The following is a 23,545-nucleotide window of genomic DNA, read 5'->3' on the forward strand; positions in this document are numbered from 1 at the left end:
CTCTACAACCCATCATTTGTGTGCATCTGTCCAAAGCTATCGAAGTAGCCTGCCAACACTTAACTCCAACTTTTGTCGTCAGCCATTGCCCGATTTCACGGAGTCGAGCGCAATTTCCGTCTTCTCTTTTCAAGCGCAGCTTCCATCATCGAGCATCTGTGCCGGAAGCCTGTCAACGACATAAACCACCGCGAGTGACCCCGAAAACGAGAGAGAAGAAACGACCCACGCCCAGCCGGCCGACGCCTCCAGATTCGAAATGAACGGCATCTCGAAAACCAAGAAGGGTCTGGGCGACTCTATCTGGGCCGCCCGAGGCAAAGCCCAACCTTCGTACAAATACCAGTCAAACCAGTACCATTCCTCCATCATCACACCCGCCACACCGAGACCCCCGTCCCCGGTCAAGAACGGCGCCTACCGACCCGCCACGGCTACCTCCACGTCCGGGACGGCTACGCCCAACAGCAACGACAGCGGGAATACAAACACGAACACAACCTCCTCTCACGCACCTCGGCCGAGCGGCGGCCTCTCGGCGCAGCAGGAGTTCAAGCGGTACATCCAAATCGTCCGTCGGCTGAAGTGGAAGCTGCCGTACCTGAGCCACGGGTACCACCACGCCATAGCACGGCCTGAATCCCCGCTGTACGGGGGCGAGACGGACGCCGAGGAGGCGGAGCTCATGTTCAAGCTCGACTTTTACGAGTATTACATGTTGCTGGAGCGGGCGTTGGTGCATTTGATGGGTGTGTTTGGGATTACCATTTCGCGGGACGGGTGGGTCACCACGACATCAACGACGAGGCAGGGGAACGGGACGCAGCAGGCGACGCACACGTATCATCAGAACGTGATTGCGGCGCTGGAGAAGGAGGATAATCCGCTTCACGAGGCGTTGGGGAGCGGAGAGGTTGTGTTTCAGTTGTTGAGGGCCAAGGAGCTGCGGAACCGGTGGAAGTATGCTGAGGACCCGGCGGACCCGGACGGTAACGGGAGCGGGAACGGGGGCGCGGGGAGGGGGGCCGTGGCGGGTGGGAGGAGCAGCATGGCGGCGAGGGAGAGGGCTGGGACGGCGCCGTTGGAGAGCTACGACCTGGACAGGATTTTTAGGTACATCTTTGCCGGGTTTGATGCTGGGTATGCGGTTGCGGAGCAGTGGGTGCAGGCGGAGATGGGGGCTGGTAGTGGTGGTGGTGGTGCTGGCGGTGGTGGTGTAGGTGGAGGGGTTGTTGAGATGGAGGAGGATGAGTTTGATTTCATGGTTGAGGCTATGGATTGGGAGGCTGTTTAGTGAGCTGATGGTTTCTGGGACTGGATGGCTCTTGTTGGAGGCGATGTCATGGGCGTTGGTGTTGGTCCCGTGATGAAGAGGAAAGGTACTGCTCTTTGACTTTGTTGGGCCATGAGTCTGACGGGAAACGTTGGACCGGAGTGGTGAGGGTCTTGTGAGAGACTGAATGGTGGCATAGCTTGCATTATTAGACGATACCCCTTTTCCTTTAGGTTTATTAAAGTATACGATTTCAAGAGCTTTACGTCTTGACTCAGTCCTTTCTTCTTCTTGTTTATTATATTTCGGACACGGTCTACGCCTGCCAATGATTTGATATTCAGTATCTGATGACGGGCCACCACTCAGAGCAAGACGAACTTTAGATTGATAGCGAAGATTGAAGGACCGGATGATGGGCGATTGGTGATGATGATTGTAGTTCTCCCACTCGGGAACTCTAGCCACGCGACGCGCGGGAGCGAACGTGTGTAGATGAAGGGGAGAGATGGTTCATTGGCTCATTGGTTTGGTTGTTGGTAGGAACGGGTGGTATCGCGGCCATCTGGGTAAATGCAAGTTGAAGATTAATCAGGAGAGAAGATGAGGACAAAAAGGGGAGGGAACCGTTGGATTGTTGGCTCAAATCCCGGCGCAGGTGAAAAGTCTCTTTTTCTATATTGCCGGTAGGGACGGGTGGGATATAAGGCAGTAATGAAAGGGAATCCCAAAGTTTCCAGAACGCGAACGGAGTAGAATGAAGCATGGAGATGAGGTTGGGCGAGAGAACCTAGGAATACGAGCCTCTGTCTTCTTTCGAATCTCGTTTCTTCCCCTTACAGTCGGTTTCTAGTGTACGAGTAGTCTTCCGTAGATCGGATGATACCTAGGAGCAGGAGTAGAAAGACCCATCTCGAAAAGCTCCATGACCGAGTATTCCCAACCGATGCATCAACAAGCGTCTACCTTCACCAAGGCGGTGAACCGTGAACGACATACGGGTAGTTATGCGCCCGCCTCGCCTCGTTAAACTCGTTTAAGAGTGCGAATACGCGAGCAGAGCTGGCTCAAGCTCCCAAGCGTGCCTGGGATGGCATCTCCAAACGGCAAACGGGATATGCACGTCTGCAGCAAAACATGCCAACCGACCTGCCCCATACCCCTGCCTGCCCCCGTCGTGCCCCTCAACGTTTGGAAAGTTTCACCTTCGGCTAAGGCATCTGCCGTGCGCCGTCTGCCACTAGCGGCTGATCCGGCGGGGGGCTTCTGGAAAGATGTCTTGGTAATTCCGGCCTTTGGGTTGGTACAGGTGGGCTCTCAAGAGTACCTAGAGTCGAGCACCGAAACGAAGAGGTATGTTTCTTCCCGGTGCATGTTCTGAAGCTACTGCGGTATTCGAAAGTACAATACCAGTGTCAGGCAAGCACGGCAAGATGGGTAGCTCGCTGCTCGAGCTAGGGCCCTGCGAGTGGAATGCAGCCCGCCAAGCGAGGGAAGCAGATCGCGGACCCTTTGAACCCTGGAGGGGGCGTTACCCAATTGGGAGTTGCGTATTCGTGAGCATTTCAATGGACCCAGCGACGTCCTGGCATACGCAAGCTTGGGACTTTGGATCGCGTTCAAATGACCCGTCAAGAGGGAACCGCAGAGGCGGCATGAGGAAACTGAGGCGAGGGGAAGAGGTTTGGTATCCCGCCGCCGGAGCTCTTATCCTTGACGACATGATATCCTGAAGCTTTTTTTGGCTTTTTTGCCACGCCGCACGACATCTTTCTTGAGAAGCTATCTGGGTACTGCGCAATCCGGGGACATGGTGCAGTTAGGCGGGAATTCAAGAAGCTTGCGCGGGGGAAACACAACTGGAAATGTTTGACGTGTTCCCCATTCTAGGGTGGTGCGTGATCGTAGTAGGGATCTCCCCGATCGTTTGCTCGAGACTGAATGAGGGGTTCCAAATGACGGCAAGGAAGACGAGGAACAAAGGTTCCCTGGGTTTCCAAAGTTCCTCTGGCTCGCCTGGCTTTACCTTAGCGCAGGCCCCAAAGTCAGTATTCCGTACTAGGGAAAAGGTGATGGATGTCTGTGAGTTTTCAATGACAAGGGTATCATCAGCTAGTTCATACTTGTAACTTCACTGCGCGGTGGTCACTTGGTGTTAGTCCCATCTTCCACTCGCTCCTCTTTACCCGAGCGTTTCGAACGGACTCGTCTCAGCTGGAGCCACACCCACTTCCCATCTGCTCTTATTACGCAGACTGATATCGTTCCTACCTTTCTTTCTTCGTTTCTTACTTTCTCTGTTCCCTTCTCTGCAACTCTGTTTTGGTGAAGTCGTCTCTTGGATCTTTCATCTCATCTTCGTGAGCTCTTCGAGCTCTCTTGGAAAAGGAAACATCGCCAGATAAGAAGAAACAATCTTCAAGAAAAGGGTGACGACCAACCGCCAGACAACAATAGAAGATCAACAAAACCGGGAAAAGAAAGTCGGTCATCGCCACAATGTCCCTCGCGACAGCAGCAACCCAAACCCTCCTCCACCCGCAAACGTGGCCGACGTCGATCTGGGTCCTCCTCCTCACGGGACTCGCCTACGCCGTCGGCTTCCTCGCCTACCGCCCTTCGTTCCCGCGCAACGCGCCGAAGGTGGTGCGCGGGTGGCCCGTCCTCGGCACGCCGCGCTTCTTCACGGACCGGGGGAATTTCCTGGCCGAGGGGGCGCGGTCGGGCCGGTTCGGGAACTGGAGTTTTTATTTTGGGAAGATGAGGATTGTGGGGTTGTCTGGGGACGCTGGGCGGCGTGTGTTTTTTGAGAGTCGCGATTTGGATTTTACAAAGGGGTGAGTGTTTGACGTCTCGTGTTGTTGGTGTTGGGTGGCAGTGGCAGTGGGAGATGGTTGGGTCGGTGATGACTTCGACTGACACCGTCATCACAGATACGGCGCCCTCTTCAACGCGACCCCGCGCATCGACGTCGCTAAAAACGGTACCCAAGCCGAGGAAGACAGCTTCGGCGCCAAATTCAACCGTAACCTCGTTAAGCTCCTCCGCAAGGAACTCCTCGACACCCGCCTCCCGCTGCTGATCAAAGACACGCGCGACACGATGGACGAGCTCGCCGCCCGCGTCGGCGAGACCTCGACCGTCGCGAACAACATCGCCGGGTCGAAGACGGAGGGCATCAGCGATCCGTTCGAGGACATGTACCGCCTCGTGTTCAAGCTCACGATGCGCATGGTCGGCTGCGACGAGATTGCCGAAGACGAGGACCTGCTGCAGCGCGTGCTGCGGATATTCGAGGGGATCGACGGCGCGAGCACGGCGACGAAGGTCATGTTTCCTTGGATGCCGACGGTGGGGCACCTGAGGAGGGTGTATAGCGGCGCGCAGATGTACATGATTCTGGAGAAGATTATCAAGGAGAGGAAGGATCGCGGGGTTCCCGGGAGCGACGCGCTGCAATATCTGATGGAGAACGGGGATAGTACGGTCGAGATGGTTGCGTTTATCGTCGGCGCGCTGTTTGCGGGGTTAATTAACAGCGGGATCAACGCCGCGTACCTGCTGTGTTTCATGGCGACGGAGGAGACGTGGTATAAGAAGGTGCAGGAGGAGGTGGACGGTGTTATTGCGAGGCATAGGCTGTCCGAGGAGGAGAGCGCCGAGCAGATTCTGGGGAGGCTCGATATGGAGACGTGGGAGGCCGAGTTTCCGATGATTGATTTGGGGTTGAAGGAGACGATTCGGCATACGATTACGGGGTGCGGGTTCCGGTATAACGGGAGCGGGAAAGATGTTGCTATCGGTGGGAGTGGTGAGGTTGTGCCGAATGATGCGTATGTTGTGTATCACTTCGATACCACGCATATGGATCCGGGTTTCTTCCCGGAGCCGTTGCGGTGGGATCCGGGACGGTATTTGCCTGGGCGGGAGGAGGATAAGAAGGATCCGCATGCGTTTATTGGGTGGGGTGCTGGGAGGCATCCGTGTCTCGGGATGAGGGTGAGTCTTTTCTTTCGGTGTTGCATGATTCCCTGATATACCCGGGTATCTCTTCTCAAGATGTCTCGTACGGACATGACTGCTGACACTCTGGAAAAACAGTTTGCGAAGATGGAAATGGCCGTCACGACGGCGCTCTTTGTCGCGAGGTTCGACTATCACCTGGTGGACGCCAAGGGGAACAAAATGGCGAGGGTGCCCGAGGACTCTGTGGATCGGAACAAGCACTCTGCGTCCAAGCCAAGGGAGAAGATGTTTTTGAAGTATTCACTCAGGGCGTAGGAGGTTTCTTGGAGTGTTTGATGTGAGTAGATGATCTAATCTAGATTGCATCGAATGGAATCACGTTTATGAAGTAATGATGGAAGAGAAGTATACTTGGGATTTCTTTTCCCGTGACCATCCAAGATAGTGTCTTTTTCCATGTACAGGGGAGTTTTACTTGTGCGTCGGGTTCCATCTTCAGACGATATTAATTCGACTTCATTGCTCAGAGGAAAAAGATTCGCGACTGGTGGTCCTGGCGCCAAAAAGATCTATGTTTTTTGTAGAATGTAATGCGCTGATGATGTTTCTCTTCATCATCAGGAAAGACTCATATTCGGCCCCCGACTCGGCGATATAAATGCACAGAAAAACCCCCGAACCGGTGGGTCCCCTTCCCCCTCCGAAGACGGGACCGCCGAACGCCGATGCGGAAGGGAATGGAATTCCCCCGCGCCCCGCTGCAGACAGGACGTCTGGAGGGGTCTACACACTCGCACTCTGTGGCGGGCGAGTGAGATTGATGGTTTAGTAAAGTAAGGTGGGCGGCGGATCCTTCATGCCAAATAGGCGCAGCTTGCGTCTCGTGCATGTGCTCGAGAACCTGTAGGTAAGCTGTAACTGCAAAGGTGGGCGCAGTAGCGACTCTGCGACATGCGCAAATCTCATCTCATCTTTTTTTTCCTTTTCTCAACCTCAACCACAGTCATCCTCCAGTCTCACTGAACGTTGTCTACCCCATTCATATTACGCTGCGGATATTCTTCTTCCCTCTTCACATCTCTCACCCTCTCATATCTTCTACCTTATCCAAAGTCATCTTCCGAGTAAACCGAAAGAGAGAGAGTGAGCGAAAGAACTTTGGATCTGGGATCCCCGCATCATCGTCAGCACTTCTCCGATCGCGAATTCAAGATTGGCTCGCGATCCCGTCATCTCGCTCAACCACCACAGTCGGCAAATTCCCTCACTCAGAAACCTCACCCGCACGATACATCCAAGGGCATCAACACCCTCACAAACCCGCCCAAAATGCGCACCCACCCAGCCCCAACAGAATGCGAAGTCATCCAACCCGCCACCCCGCGCGGCCAAATCCTCACCCCCCTAATCCTAATCCACGACGGCGGCGGCACAACTTTCGCCTACCACTGCCTCTCCCAGCTCGCAGGCCGCGCCGTCTTCGGCATCGCGAACCCGCGCTTCCACTCCGGTGTGCCATGGGAAGGCGGCGTACCGGAAATGGCGGCGGCGTACCTGCAAATGATTCGGAATACGGTTACCAAGGGGAGGGAGTTCCCCGCCCAGGCGCCGTACTCATATGTTACGACTGCTGATGGCGGGAGACTGAAGAGGAGGAGGATTTTGTTGGGCGGGTGGAGTCTGGGCGGATTGCTTTCGTTGGAGATTGCGAGGTTGGTTGGCGAAGAGGATCGCGATATTGAGATTGTGGGGTTGCTCTTCGTGGATAGTGTGTATCCCGTCTGGCCCAAGGGTTCGGAGGTCAAGATTGGGAGGTTTGTCGAGGATGAGAAACTGGAGACGGAGGAGCCGAAGAATGTGAGGCTTGCGAAGAGGGCGATGAAGATGGCCGGGCAGGCTGTGAGGGTTTGGAAGATGCCGAGGTGCGGGGCTGCGAGTGAGACGGAGGTGGAGGTTCCCAAGGCCGTTGGCTATGCTGATGCCGATAGTTCCGATGGAGGAGGCGAAAGGGCAGGGCCGACGGCGGATGAAGCGGACGTGGAAAAGGACTTTTACGTTTCCAAGGAGGAGAAGGAGACGGCCGAGGTCATGTGGGAGAGGCCGCCGCGGGCTGTGCTCGTCAAGGCCAAGGAGCATGTTCCGATGCCGATCGAGGGAATCAGTTCCGTGGATGTGTATCGTGGGGATGAGAAGCTTGGGTGGGATGGGTACTGTCCAGGGTTTGTTGAGGAGGTGTTGTTGACGGAGGGGAGTCATTTTGATATGTTTGCTTGGACGAACTGTGATGGGATCACGGAGAAGATTAACGAGGCTTGTCAGATACTGGAAGGGGTTACTATATGAGGTGGAAGTCAAAGGATGGATGTGTGTGCTTTGCGATGCATGGCGTGGATTGGGTTTACTTTGCTGCAAGGACTTTTGGCATACGGAACAAATAGAGCACGGAGAGAGTAGAGCCAGATGTCATTGATTTAATGCTAATCGAGGTTGAGATCGTCTTTCTCATTCAGCTCGAGGATTGAGGCTCACGTAGATGGTCAAATCAAGGGTGATCGCAAGACCGTCGCATTGCACTGCCATGCTTACCTGGTAGTCGAGTGATGCCTGAGCACTGATGATGAACACATCAGAAAGCATAGCTGGATGGTATCTCTCACCGTCTTTATGAGACTGGATTTTGAGAACATTGATTAATTTTTTTGATTGAATCCTTCAAGGTCTTGATTCAGTCTACGAACGCTGACACTGGTGGGCATTCTTGGGATAATGTGGAAGGCTTCGAGGGGAGCTATCATGCCAGGCGGATGCGTCTGGGATGTACCTTCCTCATATCCCAGCGCGAAGGGTATATAACCCCCTTCAGTTCCGTTCCTGCCACCAGCCAGCAGGCGCCTGTCTAGGTCGACGGGTCAGGTCAAACTGGCTGGGTGGTGGAGTGGTGAAAGGCCAACATTCTATACGCTAACCAGCCTACTCGACGACAGGCTTTGCGAGTACCCGAGTTCGAATCCCAGCATGAGCGCCAGAGATGTAGCCACACCGGTGGCGAACTCTTTTTTTATTCTCATCTTGTTTATTTCCTAATGCCCGTGAATGCTAATTTAGACGGGGATCGTTATGATAGTAAGTAGATAGGTACGGACGATCCTGCGGTCCCGGAGCAAAAGGAGGAAGTCGAGGTACTGGAATAAAACTATTACAACAATTTAAAAAGGAGTAATTGCAACCGCCGGGGTTCGAACCCAGGTCCCCAGCTGGTTCCCGGAATGGGAGGCTGGAATGCTAAACCACTGCACCACGGTTGCCTTGGTTGATTGAGAGATACTGAGGGCAGGGGGCAGGCAGCTCTTGGACGGACGCGGGTCTGTTTGAGGGTCACGGGGTGAAGAATTCCATGGTATTCCATTGGTGGTAGCCTGGCAGGTACATGTGGTTTGCTTCCTTCCCTGTCTTGTCCCGTTTGCCTCCCCGGAGGCGGAGGAACTTGAGCGGGCAGGCGCCGGAGAGACCCACCCGGAGCTGAGTCCGGTGTCCCCATGCACCCAGTCCCGGCCCGAGCTTCTTCAACGCTCCGGCTTGGCAACGGGAGGCCACAGATCCAGATATGGTCTGGCCGTCCGTTTGCCTCTCTTCCCTACTCATCTGACTGTCAACCCTTTCTCTTGCCTCCGCCGATACTCAATTTCCACGTTGCGCCTCAGCCGGCACAACCACCCTCTCCTTCTCAACAATGACAACCGGGGTCCTCGTCTCCGCTGCCGCTGCCACTGCTGCCGCCGCTGAAGTCCCCCCAGCCACAGTAGCAGGCGCCGCCACCTCCTGACCACTCCTCGCCCAAGCCTCAAGCGGCGTCGTCAACACCTTCTTCAACGCCCCAAAAGCGTACACGGAAAGATACATGAGCAACAGATTCATCATGCCCCAAAGTGCCACAAACACCTGAAACACGACCCAGGGATTGTCAACGAGGTAATCGCCCAATCCGATCCCCGCCTTCTCCTCAAACTCGGCGAGCGCGGTGGTGAAGTTCTTGCGCGCGCCGTCGTCGTCGGAGAAGAGACCCTCGCCGCCGGCTTCTTTGTCTTCTTTATCGGCTGCGTCGAGCGAGGACGCAAAGACGAAGAAGGCACCCATGAGCACCACCAGAAAGAGGGCGAAGACTACGCGCGCGAGCTGCAGGAGCCAGGTTACGGAGAAGAGGAAGAGGACGAGGGCGCCGTGGGGGGAGCCGTAGTCTGCTGTTGCGAGCCAAGTTGCTAGGTTACCGCCGGCGGCGGCGGGAGCAGGAGCTGCGACGGCATTCCGGGGGTTCGCTTGGGGCTGCTGCTGAAGTGCTGTCGAGGGCGAGGCGGCGACGATGAGCTTTGCGACGAGGAAGGTGAGGAGAGAGGGGAAGGCGATGAGCTGAAGGAGGCCTGGGTTCGAGTCTACGGCTGTGAGGCCGACGCCGCCGAGGATGAGGAGGGTCCATGATCCGAGGATGGAGACGGCGAGGGTGGTGTAGAGCCATGAGATGGCTTGGCGGAAGATGTTGGCCATGGTTTACCGGTTGGGTGCTGTGATGGTGGGAGGATCTACGCGGGGGTACTCCGTATGTCCTGATGGGTGCTGGGGTCCAACGGCAGGCTCGGCGCCTCAGCTAAATTCGCACCAAGGTTTCTGGCCGATTGTCAGAATTGATATGTTCTTTTTCAATAGAGATTCGCTCGCTCGCTTACCTTGGCCTCTGACCTTGACTGTCGAGCTTGAGCAGTCGGAGATGGGTGAGAGGTAAGACGAAGGTTGAAAGTGACAAAAAGGGGCTCCACTTGTCGTTGCCTGGGATTTTCAGGGTCCCAAAAGTGGCTTAGCGCATCCATCGGCAAAGCGAACTTTGTTGCGACCACCATCACACAAGTCTCTTGGTCAACGATCCTTCAAGCCATTTGAAGCCTCCGCGGTGGTCATCGGCAAGATTTTTGCAAGGCCAAGTCTAGGATACCAGGTAAAAATTGATGGCTGGGCTCAGATGTTGACTTTTTGATGTCTTTGCAGTCTGATGTGCTCGGAGTTACCCAGAGCTTGTGTGACGCTTGGCCTCATTCATACTTAGTATGGTGAAGTTTTGCCGACAGAGTCATGATGAGAAGAGTGAAAGGCACCCATCAACATATTTGAATGATTCCACTCCCGCAACAGATAATGCGACTAGTGCGTGGACGCGACAGACAGACACGACTCAAAGAGACTGTGTCCGGGATTGGGATTCCGACGCTGTAGCCTCGAGGACCAGCTCCACGGAAATCCTTCCTTCAACTCCCATGGTATCTGAAGTGTTGTGGCGATAAACCAACCTACTATATCTATCCAAAGAGGTATGGGGTCTAGATTCAACTCGGCCGAGTTTGGGAACACTTGGAATACAATTCCGAAAAGACGAAGCATCATATGGAACGGTCTGCCCATAACCTTGCCTTACGCTATCGCTGCCTATCAGTCTACGGAGTAAGTGGAGTCGATGCTGTTCTGCCCCATCCTAACATCGAGGGGTCCTAAGTGCTTGGATCTTGAGCTATGGAATATCCACAAAGACCTATCTAGCGCAATGAAGGCAGCGCATCAAATGAGTACATCGGAAAGGATCAGCCTGAAAGAGATGTTTCTTCCTCTAAGCCATGGCAAAACGCACTGCAAAATATTTTGTGGCATCACGACGAGACCCAAGGTGGTGCCAGGCTGCATGACCTACTCAGTCAACTTCTCAGCACTTTCGAACATTTCACGTGAACCCACCCAGGTATAAGCTTACTTCCATGACCAATAGATGATGAAGCCAACCGCAGAACAACGTTGCAGGAAATGTCACATTGTCGCCCCATGAGCCTTTCAAAAATGGATCCCAAGGATGTCCTCGGTTAGAACTTGGGGCCACCCAGATCCCGGGATGCCCCCGATGGTGACCCGTTTTCATCTTATCAGATCCGCTCTTGCATGCGGGCCAAGCATCAAAGTTTTTTTTTATCTGATCCGTTGCCAACCGTCCAACTGCACGCGCGCCAAGCCGGCGCGATACGACCTTCAGAGGACCCAACATCCCGCCCGCTCGTTGGTCAGCGCGGGAACCGCTCTAAGAGTCTAGGCTACGCGATGTCGCTTCTAGCAGATGGCAGCGCAAAAAGTCTTTAATACGACGTCTTGTGTCCCACTTGGCGGAACCACATCTAAAGAAGCAGGCTCGTAGCTACCGCATTAGGACACCCATTCGCGGCGAGATATTCGCCCGGTTAGCCAACCATCAGCCAACAAAAAGATGCTGCCCAGTGCCAAGTCGTGACGTGTGGATCGAGTTCGTGCAAACTCGGGGACTGGACACGCTCTTCGAGAGGGACACCAATACGTCCGGCCACGGTCAATGTGAAGTTTTTGCACTCGCTGTGCCGTACGGTCTCGTCTGATGCCGGAACTTTGTCGTGCCCGACAGTCAACTTGAACGGAAATGGGCCCTTGACAAGATGGTCTCGTTCGGCCTGCCAGTTCCGCTGCATGTGGTACCCGTGGTTTGGTAGAGTGGATTTACGTAACATTTCTGCTCGTCCTTTCGAGTTAAGCTTCTTGTCAATGGAAAATCGTTTCCTACTTTGTACTTTGTATTTTGTTCTGCATGATAAGTCGACTACATAACCCGGGGGCCCTTCTTGACATTTCCACTGTTGAGACTTTGTTTCTTCCGTCTCAAGACATACCCGCATCTCAACCCAAATCAGTGTCCCCTGACAAGAGTTGCCCATCATGAGCTCCCCTTTCGTCCAGCAGGCCGCAGCCGAGAGCCAGACTCAGAGCCTCGACGAAAAGACACCAGGCAAGACCACGACGGAGATCACCTCTGACAATGATGTCGAGAGCGAGAAGGAGGAGGCCCAGAATGGTGTCAAGAAGATCCAGGCTATCACCACGGCTTGGACCTGGAGAGCCCTCATCTTTACCTACATCTTGTAAGTGTGATCCAAGATAGCAGGACTTGAATGATCCCCGGACTGACGCAGATGCTCTTCCTAGGATCTGGGTGACGTCTTACACCCATTCAATGCAACAACAGATGAACAGCAACCTCGGACCCTACGTTACTTCATCGTTCCGCCGTCACGGCCTAACCGCCACCACCGGTATCGTCTCAGGCCTGGCTAGCGGTGTCTCGCAGTTGCCCCTCGCCAAGATCCTCAACATCTTTGGTCGCATGGAAGGCTACATGTTGGCCCATCTCCTCTGCTGCTTCGGCCTGATCTTGATGGCTGTCTGCCGCAACGTGGAGACCTACGCCGCTGCACAGGTTCGTCCTCTGATTTCTTGTCTACCCAAGTTGTTACTTACACTATCGAACTAGGTCTTTTGGGCTGTTGGAAGTGGTAGTATTGGCTACATTCACACTGTCCTCATCTCCGACACTACGTCTATCCGGAACCGAATGATTATCTACACGCTCAACTCGACCGCGTACATTGCCAATGCATTCGCCGGACCTATTGTTGCGCAGCTGTTCAACGACCATAGCAGCTTCCGATGGGCGTTTGGCTCTTTTGCTATCATCTTCCCCGCCTTTGGTTCCATGATTACGATTATGTTGTGGTGGAACCTCAGGAAGGCGTACAAGCTGGGCCAAGGACCGGAGTTGAAGCAGAGCGGCCGGTCTCTGAAGGAGTCATTCTTCTTCTACTGCACAGAATTTGATGGTAAGTTCGAGGCAACTCTATTGACGCCGGAACCTCAGCGTGTCCATTAACAACATTCAGTCGTCGGCATGTTCCTCATCATGTTCGGCTTCTCCCTATTCCTGCTGCCGTTCAGCTTGGTCTCATACACAGCCAAGAAGTGGGCTGCCGGCCACATCATTGCCATGATTATCCTTGGAATCTTCTGTCTCGTTGCCTTTGGTTTCTGGGAGAAGAAGTACGCAACTACACCTCTTGTTCCATGGGTCAACCTCAAAGACCGGACTATCCTAGGATCGGCCGCCGTGGCTGGTGTCATCGGGTTGAGTTTCAGGTAATTAACCCAACATCTCTCAAATCAATCCACGGAGACAATCGCTGACGTTCTGAACTAGCTCATGGGATTCTTTCTTCTCATCGTACCTCCAGGTCGTGCACCGCCAGAGCATTAGCCAGGCTGGTTTCATCGGCAACATCTACACGATTGCTTCCTGCACTTGGGGACCCATCGTAGGACTGTAAGCCATGCCACACCTTCTCCCAATGAGCTCCAATGCTAACCCACATTCCTAGTCTCATCCGTCAGACCAACCACTACAAGTGGATCGCCTGCGCCGCCATCCCCGTCGCCTGCCTCTCCACCGGCCTCCTCATCCACTTCCGCACCCCCGACACCTACATCGGCTACATCATCATGTGCCAGATCCTCAAGGCCGTGTCCGCCGGCACAATCATCATCTGCGAGCAGCTCGCCGTCATGTCCGTGGTCAGGCACAACGAAGTCAGCGTGATGCTGGCCCTCATCGGCCTGGCCACCTCGGTCGGTCGGTCCATCGGCCGCGCCATCTCCGGCGCCATATGGACGAATGAGTTCCTCGACTTCTTGATAAAATACCTCCCCGAGGACAATAAGGCTGATGCTGCTACGATTTATGGGGACATTAAGGTTCAGCTTTCGTATGCTTGGGGAACTCCCGCTCGCGCTGGTATTGTGCATGCTTATGGAGATGTTCAGCGGCATATGGTTATTTGCGGTGCGGCTTTCATGCCTCTGGCGCTGGCTTGTGTGTTTTTGTGGAAGAATGTCAATGTTGCGAAGGTGCAACAAACCAAGGGCCAAGTCTTCTAGTTGAGCGCACAGGTATTGCGTGGATGAAATCGAAATAAAGCAGGAATGGCTCCAGATAGTCTTTCTTCCAAATGTCTGTTTACACTACATAAAGCAAAGTAATAGAAGAATATGAATCTCCTCGGAGAACGACGAAGTCAAATTTATCGAAGGAATATTATTGACGTGCCCAAGTGCTGCCTGCACGAGCAGTCCCGATTTATGGGAAAACATCCTTAATTACTACTTATGTATAGTCTCTCGAGAAGAAGATGTATTCAATGAGAATTAGCTATGTTAACAGCATACGCAAATCCGAGGTAAACACGATTCGCCGCTAGAGAAACAAGCCCTTTTGCTTCCCACTTCTCTTTCATTAAATATTCCATAGTAGCCATAGGGTATTTTGCGAGTTCGATTCGACTTTTAGGGTTCCGCATTGTCGTACGACCCCATATTCTGCCGAGAACATTCCGCTTCGGCTTCACTAAAAGGGTTTGGAGTGCCACCGCATTTTTCGGTTGAGCTAACTGAAGAATCTGGGAAAAAGACACCCTATAAGCTGGGCTAGTCAGTGTCTCGGCTTCTTCATCTTGTTCCGAATAAGTGGTGCCATTGCAAACAAGAATCTCCACTTCGGCATCTGCCCCAGACTGAAGAAAGCTTTCGACAATTGAAAACATATCGTTCAAGCGCTCCACACTCTCTCTGTTCCTGACTTTCCAAACAGGAGTTCGAGACTCGTCAGCGCAAAAGACGCTCAGAAAACTTGCGACACGGTACAAGAAGGCCTCCCAAACAGATACAAAGCATCTTTCGCCCTTCAGAGACGATTTTAGACCACAAGTTATGACAAGCTCATTCGGATGCCAGCCCTCTTGAAGCAAGAAATCTACCAAGGCTGGAACAGACGAGTACGCGGCCGTGATCAGAAGGTTGACATTAGATGTATCAACAATAGTCGGATTGTCCATACTCGCCACAGTCGTCTTGACGTACTGAACCATGCCATAAGTCGCAGCGAAGTGCAGAAACGAAAAGGGTTCCCACACCGTTGGACCCATTTCCTCTTGTTGCTTAGACTTGGGAATTAGAATGTTTTGTGATAACAAAGGTGGGGAGTGTTGTTGATTGCCGCAGACAACAACAGCCAATTCCTGAACCAGTACAGTAAAAAAATCTAGACGCTGAATTGGAGAGAACTGAAAAGAGATGAAAAAGTCTAACACCTTGAAGTAACAACCAGGAAAAGCATGTTCCGACAAATGGAGATGCGGTTCGGGACAATGTCTAATCTCTGCTATCAGAAGCTCGGCCTTTACTGCTGCCTCTTGCTCGGCTGTTATGAGCGGCCGTTGAACTAGGCTTGGCAACCATTCTTTCGCAAGAAAGTCTCTGACGGTCCGATGGAAAAAGCAAAAGTAGGTTTGGTAGTAGGACCCACAGCCGTGTTTGGTACTTATGAGGTATGCCAAATGTTCACTTGCCTCCATCTCAACCAAGCCCCTTGTCAAGGTGTGCAACTGGCTTCGTGCTTTCCTGTGCTCTGTTTCAATCCGAGTCTCGGTGTACTTGTCATGATTTGAGCGCCTGGGTAGACCCATTAGCGATCGCAAAGTACGAGATTCGTCCAGCCACGAGAGCGCCAGGGCGTTGAGACGGATTCTGGGCTCGCTTGCTAACAGCTGCAAGAGAATCGTCGACCGCAATCTCACGGATGGAGATGGATCAATGCTGTCAAGCATCTGATGAAAAAGTTGATTGAGACTTTTGGGACACTCTTCCAGCCTCTTTTGGATAGAAAACTCGTCTTCGTGTTCTAGAGCCGCATTCAACAAAGCCCTGACGACGAGGCTTGCCCAGAGAAACACACCGTCGGCGCGTTCCACAATTTTGTGAATCATACTCAGACATACCGCTTGACCTTTTTCGAAAGTAGGCTCGCTCAGATACTTTCCAATCTGATCCTCGGCAAAGGCGTGTATGTCGGCTTTGGTCAACTTATGAAGCTCAAAGAATGTCTTGCTGGCGCCAAAGATGTCGAGGGTAACGGTCGATGGCCGGGCTGAGCAAATTATCTTGACATTATCTTTCCGTGACCATTTTCTTAGCATCTCTGCAAGATGTTTCTGATCAAGAGGATCTCCCTCATATTCGTCTAGCCCATCAATGAAGTAACAGAAGAGATAGCTAGCGGCGTTCTCTAATGACTGCAAACGACTGAAGGCCGCCTCTAACTCTGAGAGTGATATGGCTGCTGAAAGAGGGGAGAAGCCTATCCCAGTAAGAGTTGGAATGACCGTTTCAAGTAGTTCAGGGCACTGCCTTAAAGTATGGAAGAGAACAGCGCGGTAGAATCCCTCAAGAGACTTCTGAAGAGGATCGCCAGAGCTCCAGAAGAATGTGTTGACGATCACAAGCTTTCGTTTGCTGGCGCAATCCACCAGCGTTTCTCTTACGCTGGAGTGATGGCTAAGGAATTTCATGAGCGTTGACTTTCCACTGCCCGCTTTCCCGCAGACGAAGAAAACCTCTCCTTCATCTGCCAAGAAGGAATGAAGGCTCTGAGACATAGCCTCCCGATTTTGAGTCTCTTCAAGTAGCTCCTTCTCCAAAGCTATGCGATGGTGATCTACTAGCTCTTCTTCTTCTGATTTGGGCGAGGAAGAAAAGGAAGATCGTCGAGACTCTCTCGGAGAATTTGAGCCGTTTGTGTCGATTGATTCTGAAGTGGTGGATGGCGGGAAACCATCGACTGTCCAAGCAAAAGTGTTTGATACAGCATCGGAGACGCTGTTCTCTCTTTGAAAAATCGCGTCGAAGTACAAACTGTCAAGTATCTTATTTTCTGCCTCGAGAGTACTGGCACACGATTTGAAATCATGGAGAAGTCTTGCGAGATCTCTGAGATCATTGCCCACAATCGCATGGTACTGAATGTGGTGTGTAGATGGTTCATTGGCTGTATGTGTCTTGTGGGAGGCTTCTCCGGAAAATTCGTCTTGGTCAAGTTCGTTGACAGGAGGCGAGAGTGTCTTTATGAAGTCACGATCGTTTGAAACTTGCTGATCCCACAACGGTCTCGAGCTAGTAGTTCCCATACGCTCTAGTACTTCGGAGAGTTGATTGTGTAGTGCATCCAACTTTGCAGCGTGCTCGTTTTCAAGTCGACTGCTATCGTCTCGTATTCGCTCGAGTTGAGCCTTGATGGGCGATTGGTCTCGGCTGCAAAATGGTCAGTCATGCATCTTTCTAGCTGGGTTCCTGAGCTAACTCACTAAATATTGAGTGTCAAGTGAAGAATAATCTGTTGACGGTACTGATCCAGTCTTTTCTCAATCGAAGCGACCTCTTTCTGTTTGCGCGCACCGGCAATCGCGGCCTTGAAACTCTGGAACAACCTTTTCTCGCGCCTCTCTAGCCCTGCAAGAAGCTTCAAGAGATCGTCTGACAAGGTTCGGCACTGCTCTGACAACTTTGCCAACTCCGCATCATGTCCTCTGGAGACTGGACTCAACTCGGCTGCAGCCTTTTCGAGGTCGATGATGACATTGCCTACGTGTATGTTTTCGGCTGTGGCACCCGTCGCGGATTCGTAAATTTCGTAAGTTCTTTTGGCTACCTTGTAACAAATGTCGATGAAAGTCAGGATACTTGAAGCTAGGCCAGCAGCCTCCATGATTAAGTCGCCCCGTTGAGGGTTCCTGCACCAGGACTAAGGAGGGGTTCCGGGAATGGAGATGTCTGGGTGAACTTGGCAAATATTGAGGGGGTTGAACAATCAGGCTGCAGTACTGAGCCTGTGTTCTTATGCAGCTTGCGGCGTTGGCCAATACATCTGCCCCTCAGGTAGTTTGAAGCGACCCTATCAGAGAGATTCTACTATCCTGAACCAATAGCTGCTACCGCACTTTTTCTTTGAGTGGTCGTACGTTTCGACCTCGAGGCGCGGACGCCTTTGAAAGCTTTCTTAATGCCACAAATGTTCTCATACCATTGATGGAACGACCACCACCGCCATTGCCGCTTCCATCAACGGCTCCATCTCTACTGTCTCCTCTGGCGAGCTTAACGCACCAACGGTCCTTCTGCCAAAACCACATATCCCAGTCTATCGGTGTGTGTATAGTGATGAATGCCGTGATACGTCGAGGTGACCGTGATTAAGGGAGTGAGGGCGTCGGGGAGGCATATTGCCCTGGTACGGCATGCATCTTACGGGGGTTCTCAGAAGCGTGGCACTTTCACTCCTCGGGGCCAAAATCGAGGCGCCATCGAAGACCTCAAATTTCTGTGTGATACAAATTGGGAAGAGCAGCAAATTATCGATTGTCATTGCAGATTTCGTCGCAACATATCGTGCTGTTCCAATGCGTGGTGTTTTCAAGTTTGCTTTCGTACGCAAGAGCCCGGTCCCCAAGATGAAATTGGCTTATAAAATGTGACACTATTGCTAATGCTTCGTCACATGCGACTTGACACGGAAATGCATTATAGCATGTCGAGGTCGTGTAATCGCAAGTCATCTCTGGAGCCCCCGGATACCTCGCTCGGTAAACGTAACGAAAAGCAAGTGAATATTATTGGAAATTAAGTGATTCTAGGCTTTCTATAGCAATACAGAGAAGGCTCAAACATCACCTACCTTTTCCGGCAAGCAATACTCAGACTTTGTTGGGCCGCCGTCCGTCTCCTCCGCTTTTTTCAATACTTCGGCATCTGCCCTCTCGCGCTCGGCGCGACGTTGATCTTTGACTTGGCTCCTCATGCCCTCCACCTTCTTTTCAAGTCTTTTCAGCATCTTATCGCTCGTTGTCCAGTCTTTCTTCCACTCTCCAATCTTGAGATAGAGTGCATAGAAGCCGAAAGTGACAAGAATCCATGTTTCTGACAGCTTGTATGCAGACCAGAAAATTGTGCGCGGGTAAGTCCAAAAGGCGAAGACAATGGAGACAAAAATAACGCTTGCGGATATTGGGACTAGAGATGTTTGTCAGTGCACTGCGAGAAGTCGACAGCAATGGCTGGGATTTCGATTGCTTACACATCCAACTCGCCTGGTCTTCAAAAGACATGTTGGTGTCGCCAATGTCTCTATTGTTCATGCCGAACACACTCGACATGAACGATAGCGGTAGCTTCGCATCAATGTTAGCTTCCAAAATCGCAATGCAGAAAGGGGAAATGGAGAAATGAGAGGGCAATGAACGAAAGCAAGAAGCTTAACGTACAAATATGATGGTAACAATCGTAAAGATCATGACGGATCTTCCTTGGCGAACGCTTTCGTCTGCTTGCCTGACTGACTGCCATGCCTGTAGAATGCTAGCCTGCTGCTGTTTCAGGTCAAGAAGGTCTTTGATCTGGATATTCTCGGTTAGCGTGTGTGTAAACCTAGATATTGAAAGAAGAACCCACGCCTTGCGATGTAGTCTCAGCGCTTTTGCGCAGGCTTTCGAGCTCGTTCATTCGGTCGTCCACATCTGATATGAGATCGTATGCTTGTTTGCGGAACCAAGTAAACTCATCCTTCTCGCGTTCCTCTTGTTTCCTAGCCTCTTCCGTAGACCTAATGTCTTCGCCGCTTCGCGACATTGACCGGGAACGAAAGTAGTCCCGATTGCCATCCGGGCTGAGTGTCTCGTCCCGCCATTTACCACTCGGGTCGTAGATATTTTCAACGTGCTTCACGAACCGCTTGATGACTTCCCTTTGTTTCCCATTGACATGTATCATGATGTCTAGTTCATCGATAATGTCTTTTATTTCTCGCTGCAGCTTGCCCTCAGGGTTGATGTTGAGAAGCGGAACGTGGAGATGGGATGTGTCCTCAAAGGCTGACTTGGAGTGGTAAACCTTGGAGGCTTGCTCAGTCCAGTGCCATAAATGCTGGAAAGAGACTGTTTGTTTGTTTTGCTATGTACTAGTTAGTTCTAGTTGACGTGGTTGCAGCCAATAAGTAAGCCTACCAGAGTGCCGATGGACTCTGCGAATATGTCCATGACCTGCGGGTGTCGATCCTAAGCAATTTTTTAGCGGACTCTGCAAGAAGTACAAGAGGTCATTGCAGTACTCACTGGTGTTTTTGTTCTGTCGAAGAACGTGTTCGAGCACTCATCGAGAATGATGAGTGCCACATCAAAGACAGATCGAATCTGGTTCTTGCGAGCGTGCTTGATACGGGTGCGTATCGACTTGTGTACCCCCGAGGGATCTGACTTGTTTGCGCCATATCTTTTCGGGAAACTGGTGATGATCGTCCGCTTGTCCAAGATCCACATCCACAGCTGGTCGACCATGACGATCCTGGACACCTTGCGTATCTCGTCCCTGCAGTGATCGCAGCCGTCCTCGTCGGTCTTCGTCCAGTGACCATCCCATTTGTAACGGCCAAAGTTGCTTTCAGATGAGTCCGGAACATCACAGTTAGTGCTCTGCTCGGCGGTTGAGGGAGCATCGGAGCGCCAAAACGGTTTCTTGTCTTTACAAGACAGTGCAGGATCTTCACGGCGTTCTCGAAATCTATGGATGTTCCTCTCATCCATGGTTGTACCGCGATAAACAACTTGGTCTCTGTCTCTCGCTTTTGTTGTCTTCAGAGTCCAGTAGTAAGACTGGTCGAGGGTGCGCCGAGGATGTAGAGGTGGATCGTGGTGAAGGTACTTCTCAACCAGGCGTTGATCTCTATACATGGACATTGCCTCATACAGTCTAGCGGAGTCCAAAAGAAATTGACCTAGCTTGTTCTCAATCTGCAACCTCCCATGGTCGGAGCACTTCAGCTTGGGAACAGACCATAGGTTGTGGCCATCACTGCCGTATTCATGTTCAACAAGCCCGCCCGTTGCTAATCCACTAGCAACGTCGACCATCTCGTGCTTGACGTTAGGTTTTCCGCGTGCATTCTTCTCCCAAGCTTTGAGGATGCTTCTCTTATGTATTGGAGAAACTTTATCGTGGTGCCTAATACGGCAAAGATCGGGCTCGAGCAAGTTTCGTACTTGCTTGTCGTTGGTAGTGGTAGGCTTGTAAGTACGTTCCCTTACTCTCTGTTCCCGGGCTTTATTGCGCTGCGTCTCATGTTCTTCTCGATTTCTGTCTGACTCCTTGTCAATTATTTTAGCCATCTTGTCACGCTTACGATCTTCCTCCCAGTGTAAGTAGGGCATCTATCAGAATATGACGTCGATTAGTTCGGAACTTCAGAAAACAGATGCTGCATTGAACATTTCTCGACTTCACAAGCACGCAACTCACAAATAGCACAAGGTTATCAGGGTTGTCTTCCACCTCCCAGATCCCTATTTCAAACCATCAGTATAAGTCTAAAACCTTTTTAACGAGATGAGACAATCTTAGATTGCGAAATTAAGTGGCTTACTCGACGAGATACGCTCGCAAATAGCACGCATATGTCTAGCATGTACCAATGTGCGCCTGCCACCATGCTGTTGACCTCTCCAATATTCAGGACGTAAGATCATACGGCTATGCGTTTTCAACGGGTTTCGGTAAATTCCGTCGGACAGTGGACACTCCTCGTTGAAGTAACGTGCGATGGCTTCCTGCAACGGGATGAGCCCAGTGAGCTAAATGGGGAGCTTAAATCGCGAAATACCTCAAGCCACTATCAAATCACATTAGAATGAAACTTTCGTTTGAACGCGATGATTTCTCTCACCTGCATGTTGTTATGCGGTATATGGAAGTACCGCACTCTTCCATCCTTGTTTGGTCGATCTCGAGATAGGATTACGTCCTGAGGCTCTGGCCTTTCCGGTGCTGGGTCGAGAAGGTTTTGCAAAGTCAGTCTCTGATCAGGAAACTTCCCTTTGAAACGGTAATCGGTGAGGTTCTCGGTCAACGGCTCCAGATATCTCTCCTGTTCTGTGTAAGGCTCGAGATAGGAGGCGGATTGCAGTGTCCCAGAGCGCAAGCGACTGGGCCCGGTCGGACGTTCCTTCGGCTTGTGGTCTGTAGCTTCGAATTGAACTGTAGCTTCACTCGGCGCTCTAGCTGCCCGAGGTCGAGGAGCTCGCCGAGGAGAAGGAGGAAGAGATGGGAGCTGTGAGGGAAGGGTGAAATTGACCGACGTTGGGGAGATGTTGATTGGCGTGTGCGAGTCGAGCTTTTTGAGTGACTCTCCAGGTTTCAAAATCTTCCACTGAATGAGGTACCCGTTCATATCTCGTTCCAGCTCGTACGAGGGTGTGTCTTCATCTTCTTCAAAGGCATAATCGACATCGGTATGACCATCCCGGATGATCTTGCGAGCCTCTTCCCTCTCAGGCGCCAATCTGAGCTGGCCATTGCTTACTAAACTCGGACTATTTGTGACATGCTCGTCCTCAACATCGCTACTCTGTGCCGATGATGTTTTGTGTCGTTTCCAGTCTTGGATGATCTCGATACCCTTCTTGTAACTGTCTGAATTCTTCCATTCCTCGTGACTGTGAGATACAAGATGAACCAGGTCGCACTGAGGGTGTTGATTCGCCGGGTCCTCTACGTCTTTGTTTGGAGGTTCATCTTTGCATTGGGGACATCTCACCTCCGAGAGTGCTTTCCGAAGGATGTCCGTTCGCTTGTATTGCGCTTCAATGCTCACAGCGAGACTCTTGATTCTAGCTTCAACCTTTTCTTTCGCAGTCTTTAGCCGTTCGTCCTCACTGATGGTAGGTTTTCGTTGCTGCAGCCTCTCAGCCTCGATTTGAATCTCGTGATCCCAGAGATCCGAGTTTTTCTCTCGGCTCAGATAGTTGACTCGATCAGCGATCTCGATGCAACCAAAATAGTGAGCAGCGTGGTCTCGAATGGTTCCGTGGCTCCCTTCAGCTGGGCCATGAGGCTCTGCTGATAGGCATGTTGGAGAGCTGCCATGATCTCCCATGGTAGCTCTTCAAGGTAGTGAAAGACAAGTTGTAGAACGGATCGAGACAAAAGACAAGGTTTTCTTGGGATGAAGGTGGTTTATGGTAGCCAAGCAGCCAATTTTTCGATGACCCCCCGCTTCCTGGCCAAGGCGAGCACTGTGGTTTAAAGGGCTCAACGAAGATGGGGGCCAAAACGAGGCTCGCGCCTGCGTCGCAGCCATTCCATTTACTTATCCACATTGGTCAATGGGGTGGTCAGATCGAAGACATGGAGGTCGGTCGCCTACAGCATGGACCAATCAAGGAGCTGTTCACCTGCTCAGCTTCCAACCGAATTAGTCGAGTGAGCGTATCGGTGGCTGCATATTGACGATGACCGGCGTTGGAACAAGGCAAGGGGGTCACTTTTGAGCCCAGTAGAACGTAAGTAACAAAAGTAATGGCACGACACGTAAAAGGTAAGCGATCGAGTAAAAGCATCCCGATGAATCGTTGCCAGAATTCATCAATAAGTACCTTAGTCCTTGACGATGCAAGTGTCGACTACAACGGACCCAGGTTTGCCCAAGTAAACTTAACAAGAGGGAAAGAACAAAATGGGACTCTGCTTCGCATGCCCTCAGAAAATTCCTCTGAGCGA

At 51.9% G+C, this 23,545-nt stretch overlaps 8 protein-coding genes across 8 annotated transcripts; 4 read left to right on the top strand and 4 right to left on the bottom strand.

Moving 5' to 3' along the window:
* Positions 1-259: 259 nt before the first annotated feature.
* Positions 260-1,294, top strand: CPAR01_11907 (uncharacterized protein; the record flags this gene model as incomplete). The annotated part of the gene is made up of 1 exon (XM_060496165.1): positions 260-1,294. One exon carries the CDS (start codon positions 260-262, stop codon positions 1,292-1,294), a length of 1,035 nt encoding a protein of 344 aa, XP_060344950.1.
* Positions 1,295-3,772: 2,478 nt separating this feature from the next.
* CPAR01_11908 (cytochrome P450 6A1) lies at positions 3,773-5,554 on the top strand (the record flags this gene model as incomplete). The annotated part of the gene is made up of 3 exons (XM_060496166.1): positions 3,773-4,110; positions 4,207-5,272; positions 5,375-5,554. The coding sequence occupies 3 exons, from the start codon at positions 3,773-3,775 to the stop codon at positions 5,552-5,554; spliced, it is 1,584 nt and encodes a 527-aa protein (XP_060344951.1).
* A 1,014-nt stretch (positions 5,555-6,568) lies between these two features.
* Positions 6,569-7,582, top strand: CPAR01_11909 (thioesterase domain-containing protein; the record flags this gene model as incomplete). Its single annotated transcript, XM_060496167.1, has 1 exon — positions 6,569-7,582. The coding sequence occupies one exon, from the start codon at positions 6,569-6,571 to the stop codon at positions 7,580-7,582; it is 1,014 nt and encodes a 337-aa protein (XP_060344952.1).
* Positions 7,583-8,917: 1,335 nt separating this feature from the next.
* On the bottom strand, positions 8,918-9,778 carry CPAR01_11910 (uncharacterized protein; the record flags this gene model as incomplete). Its single annotated transcript, XM_060496168.1, has 1 exon — positions 8,918-9,778. The coding sequence occupies one exon, from the start codon at positions 9,776-9,778 to the stop codon at positions 8,918-8,920; it is 861 nt and encodes a 286-aa protein (XP_060344953.1).
* Positions 9,779-12,007: 2,229 nt separating this feature from the next.
* CPAR01_11911 (siderophore iron transporter mirB) lies at positions 12,008-14,053 on the top strand (the record flags this gene model as incomplete). The annotated part of the gene is made up of 6 exons (XM_060496169.1): positions 12,008-12,210; positions 12,275-12,545; positions 12,600-12,945; positions 13,006-13,258; positions 13,320-13,442; positions 13,498-14,053. 6 exons carry the CDS (start codon positions 12,008-12,010, stop codon positions 14,051-14,053), a joined length of 1,752 nt encoding a protein of 583 aa, XP_060344954.1.
* A 257-nt stretch (positions 14,054-14,310) lies between these two features.
* CPAR01_11912 (uncharacterized protein) lies at positions 14,311-17,711 on the bottom strand (the record flags this gene model as incomplete). The annotated part of the gene is made up of 2 exons (XM_060496170.1): positions 14,311-17,257; positions 17,311-17,711. 2 exons carry the CDS (start codon positions 17,709-17,711, stop codon positions 14,311-14,313), a joined length of 3,348 nt encoding a protein of 1,115 aa, XP_060344955.1.
* Positions 17,712-18,662: 951 nt separating this feature from the next.
* CPAR01_11913 (uncharacterized protein) lies at positions 18,663-22,922 on the bottom strand (the record flags this gene model as incomplete). The annotated part of the gene is made up of 9 exons (XM_060496171.1): positions 18,663-19,012; positions 19,077-19,170; positions 19,264-19,395; positions 19,451-19,948; positions 20,002-20,052; positions 20,110-21,201; positions 21,290-21,333; positions 21,414-21,621; positions 21,672-22,922. The coding sequence occupies 9 exons, from the start codon at positions 22,920-22,922 to the stop codon at positions 18,663-18,665; spliced, it is 3,720 nt and encodes a 1,239-aa protein (XP_060344956.1).
* A 238-nt stretch (positions 22,923-23,160) lies between these two features.
* Positions 23,161-23,385, bottom strand: CPAR01_11914 (uncharacterized protein; the record flags this gene model as incomplete). The annotated part of the gene is made up of 1 exon (XM_060496172.1): positions 23,161-23,385. One exon carries the CDS (start codon positions 23,383-23,385, stop codon positions 23,161-23,163), a length of 225 nt encoding a protein of 74 aa, XP_060344957.1.
* Positions 23,386-23,545: the final 160 nt, after the last annotated feature.

The sequence above is a fragment of the Colletotrichum paranaense genome (assembly GCF_030867605.1).
Source record: "Colletotrichum paranaense strain IMI 384185 chromosome Unknown Scaffold_10.1, whole genome shotgun sequence".
NCBI lineage: Eukaryota > Fungi > Ascomycota > Sordariomycetes > Glomerellales > Glomerellaceae > Colletotrichum > Colletotrichum paranaense.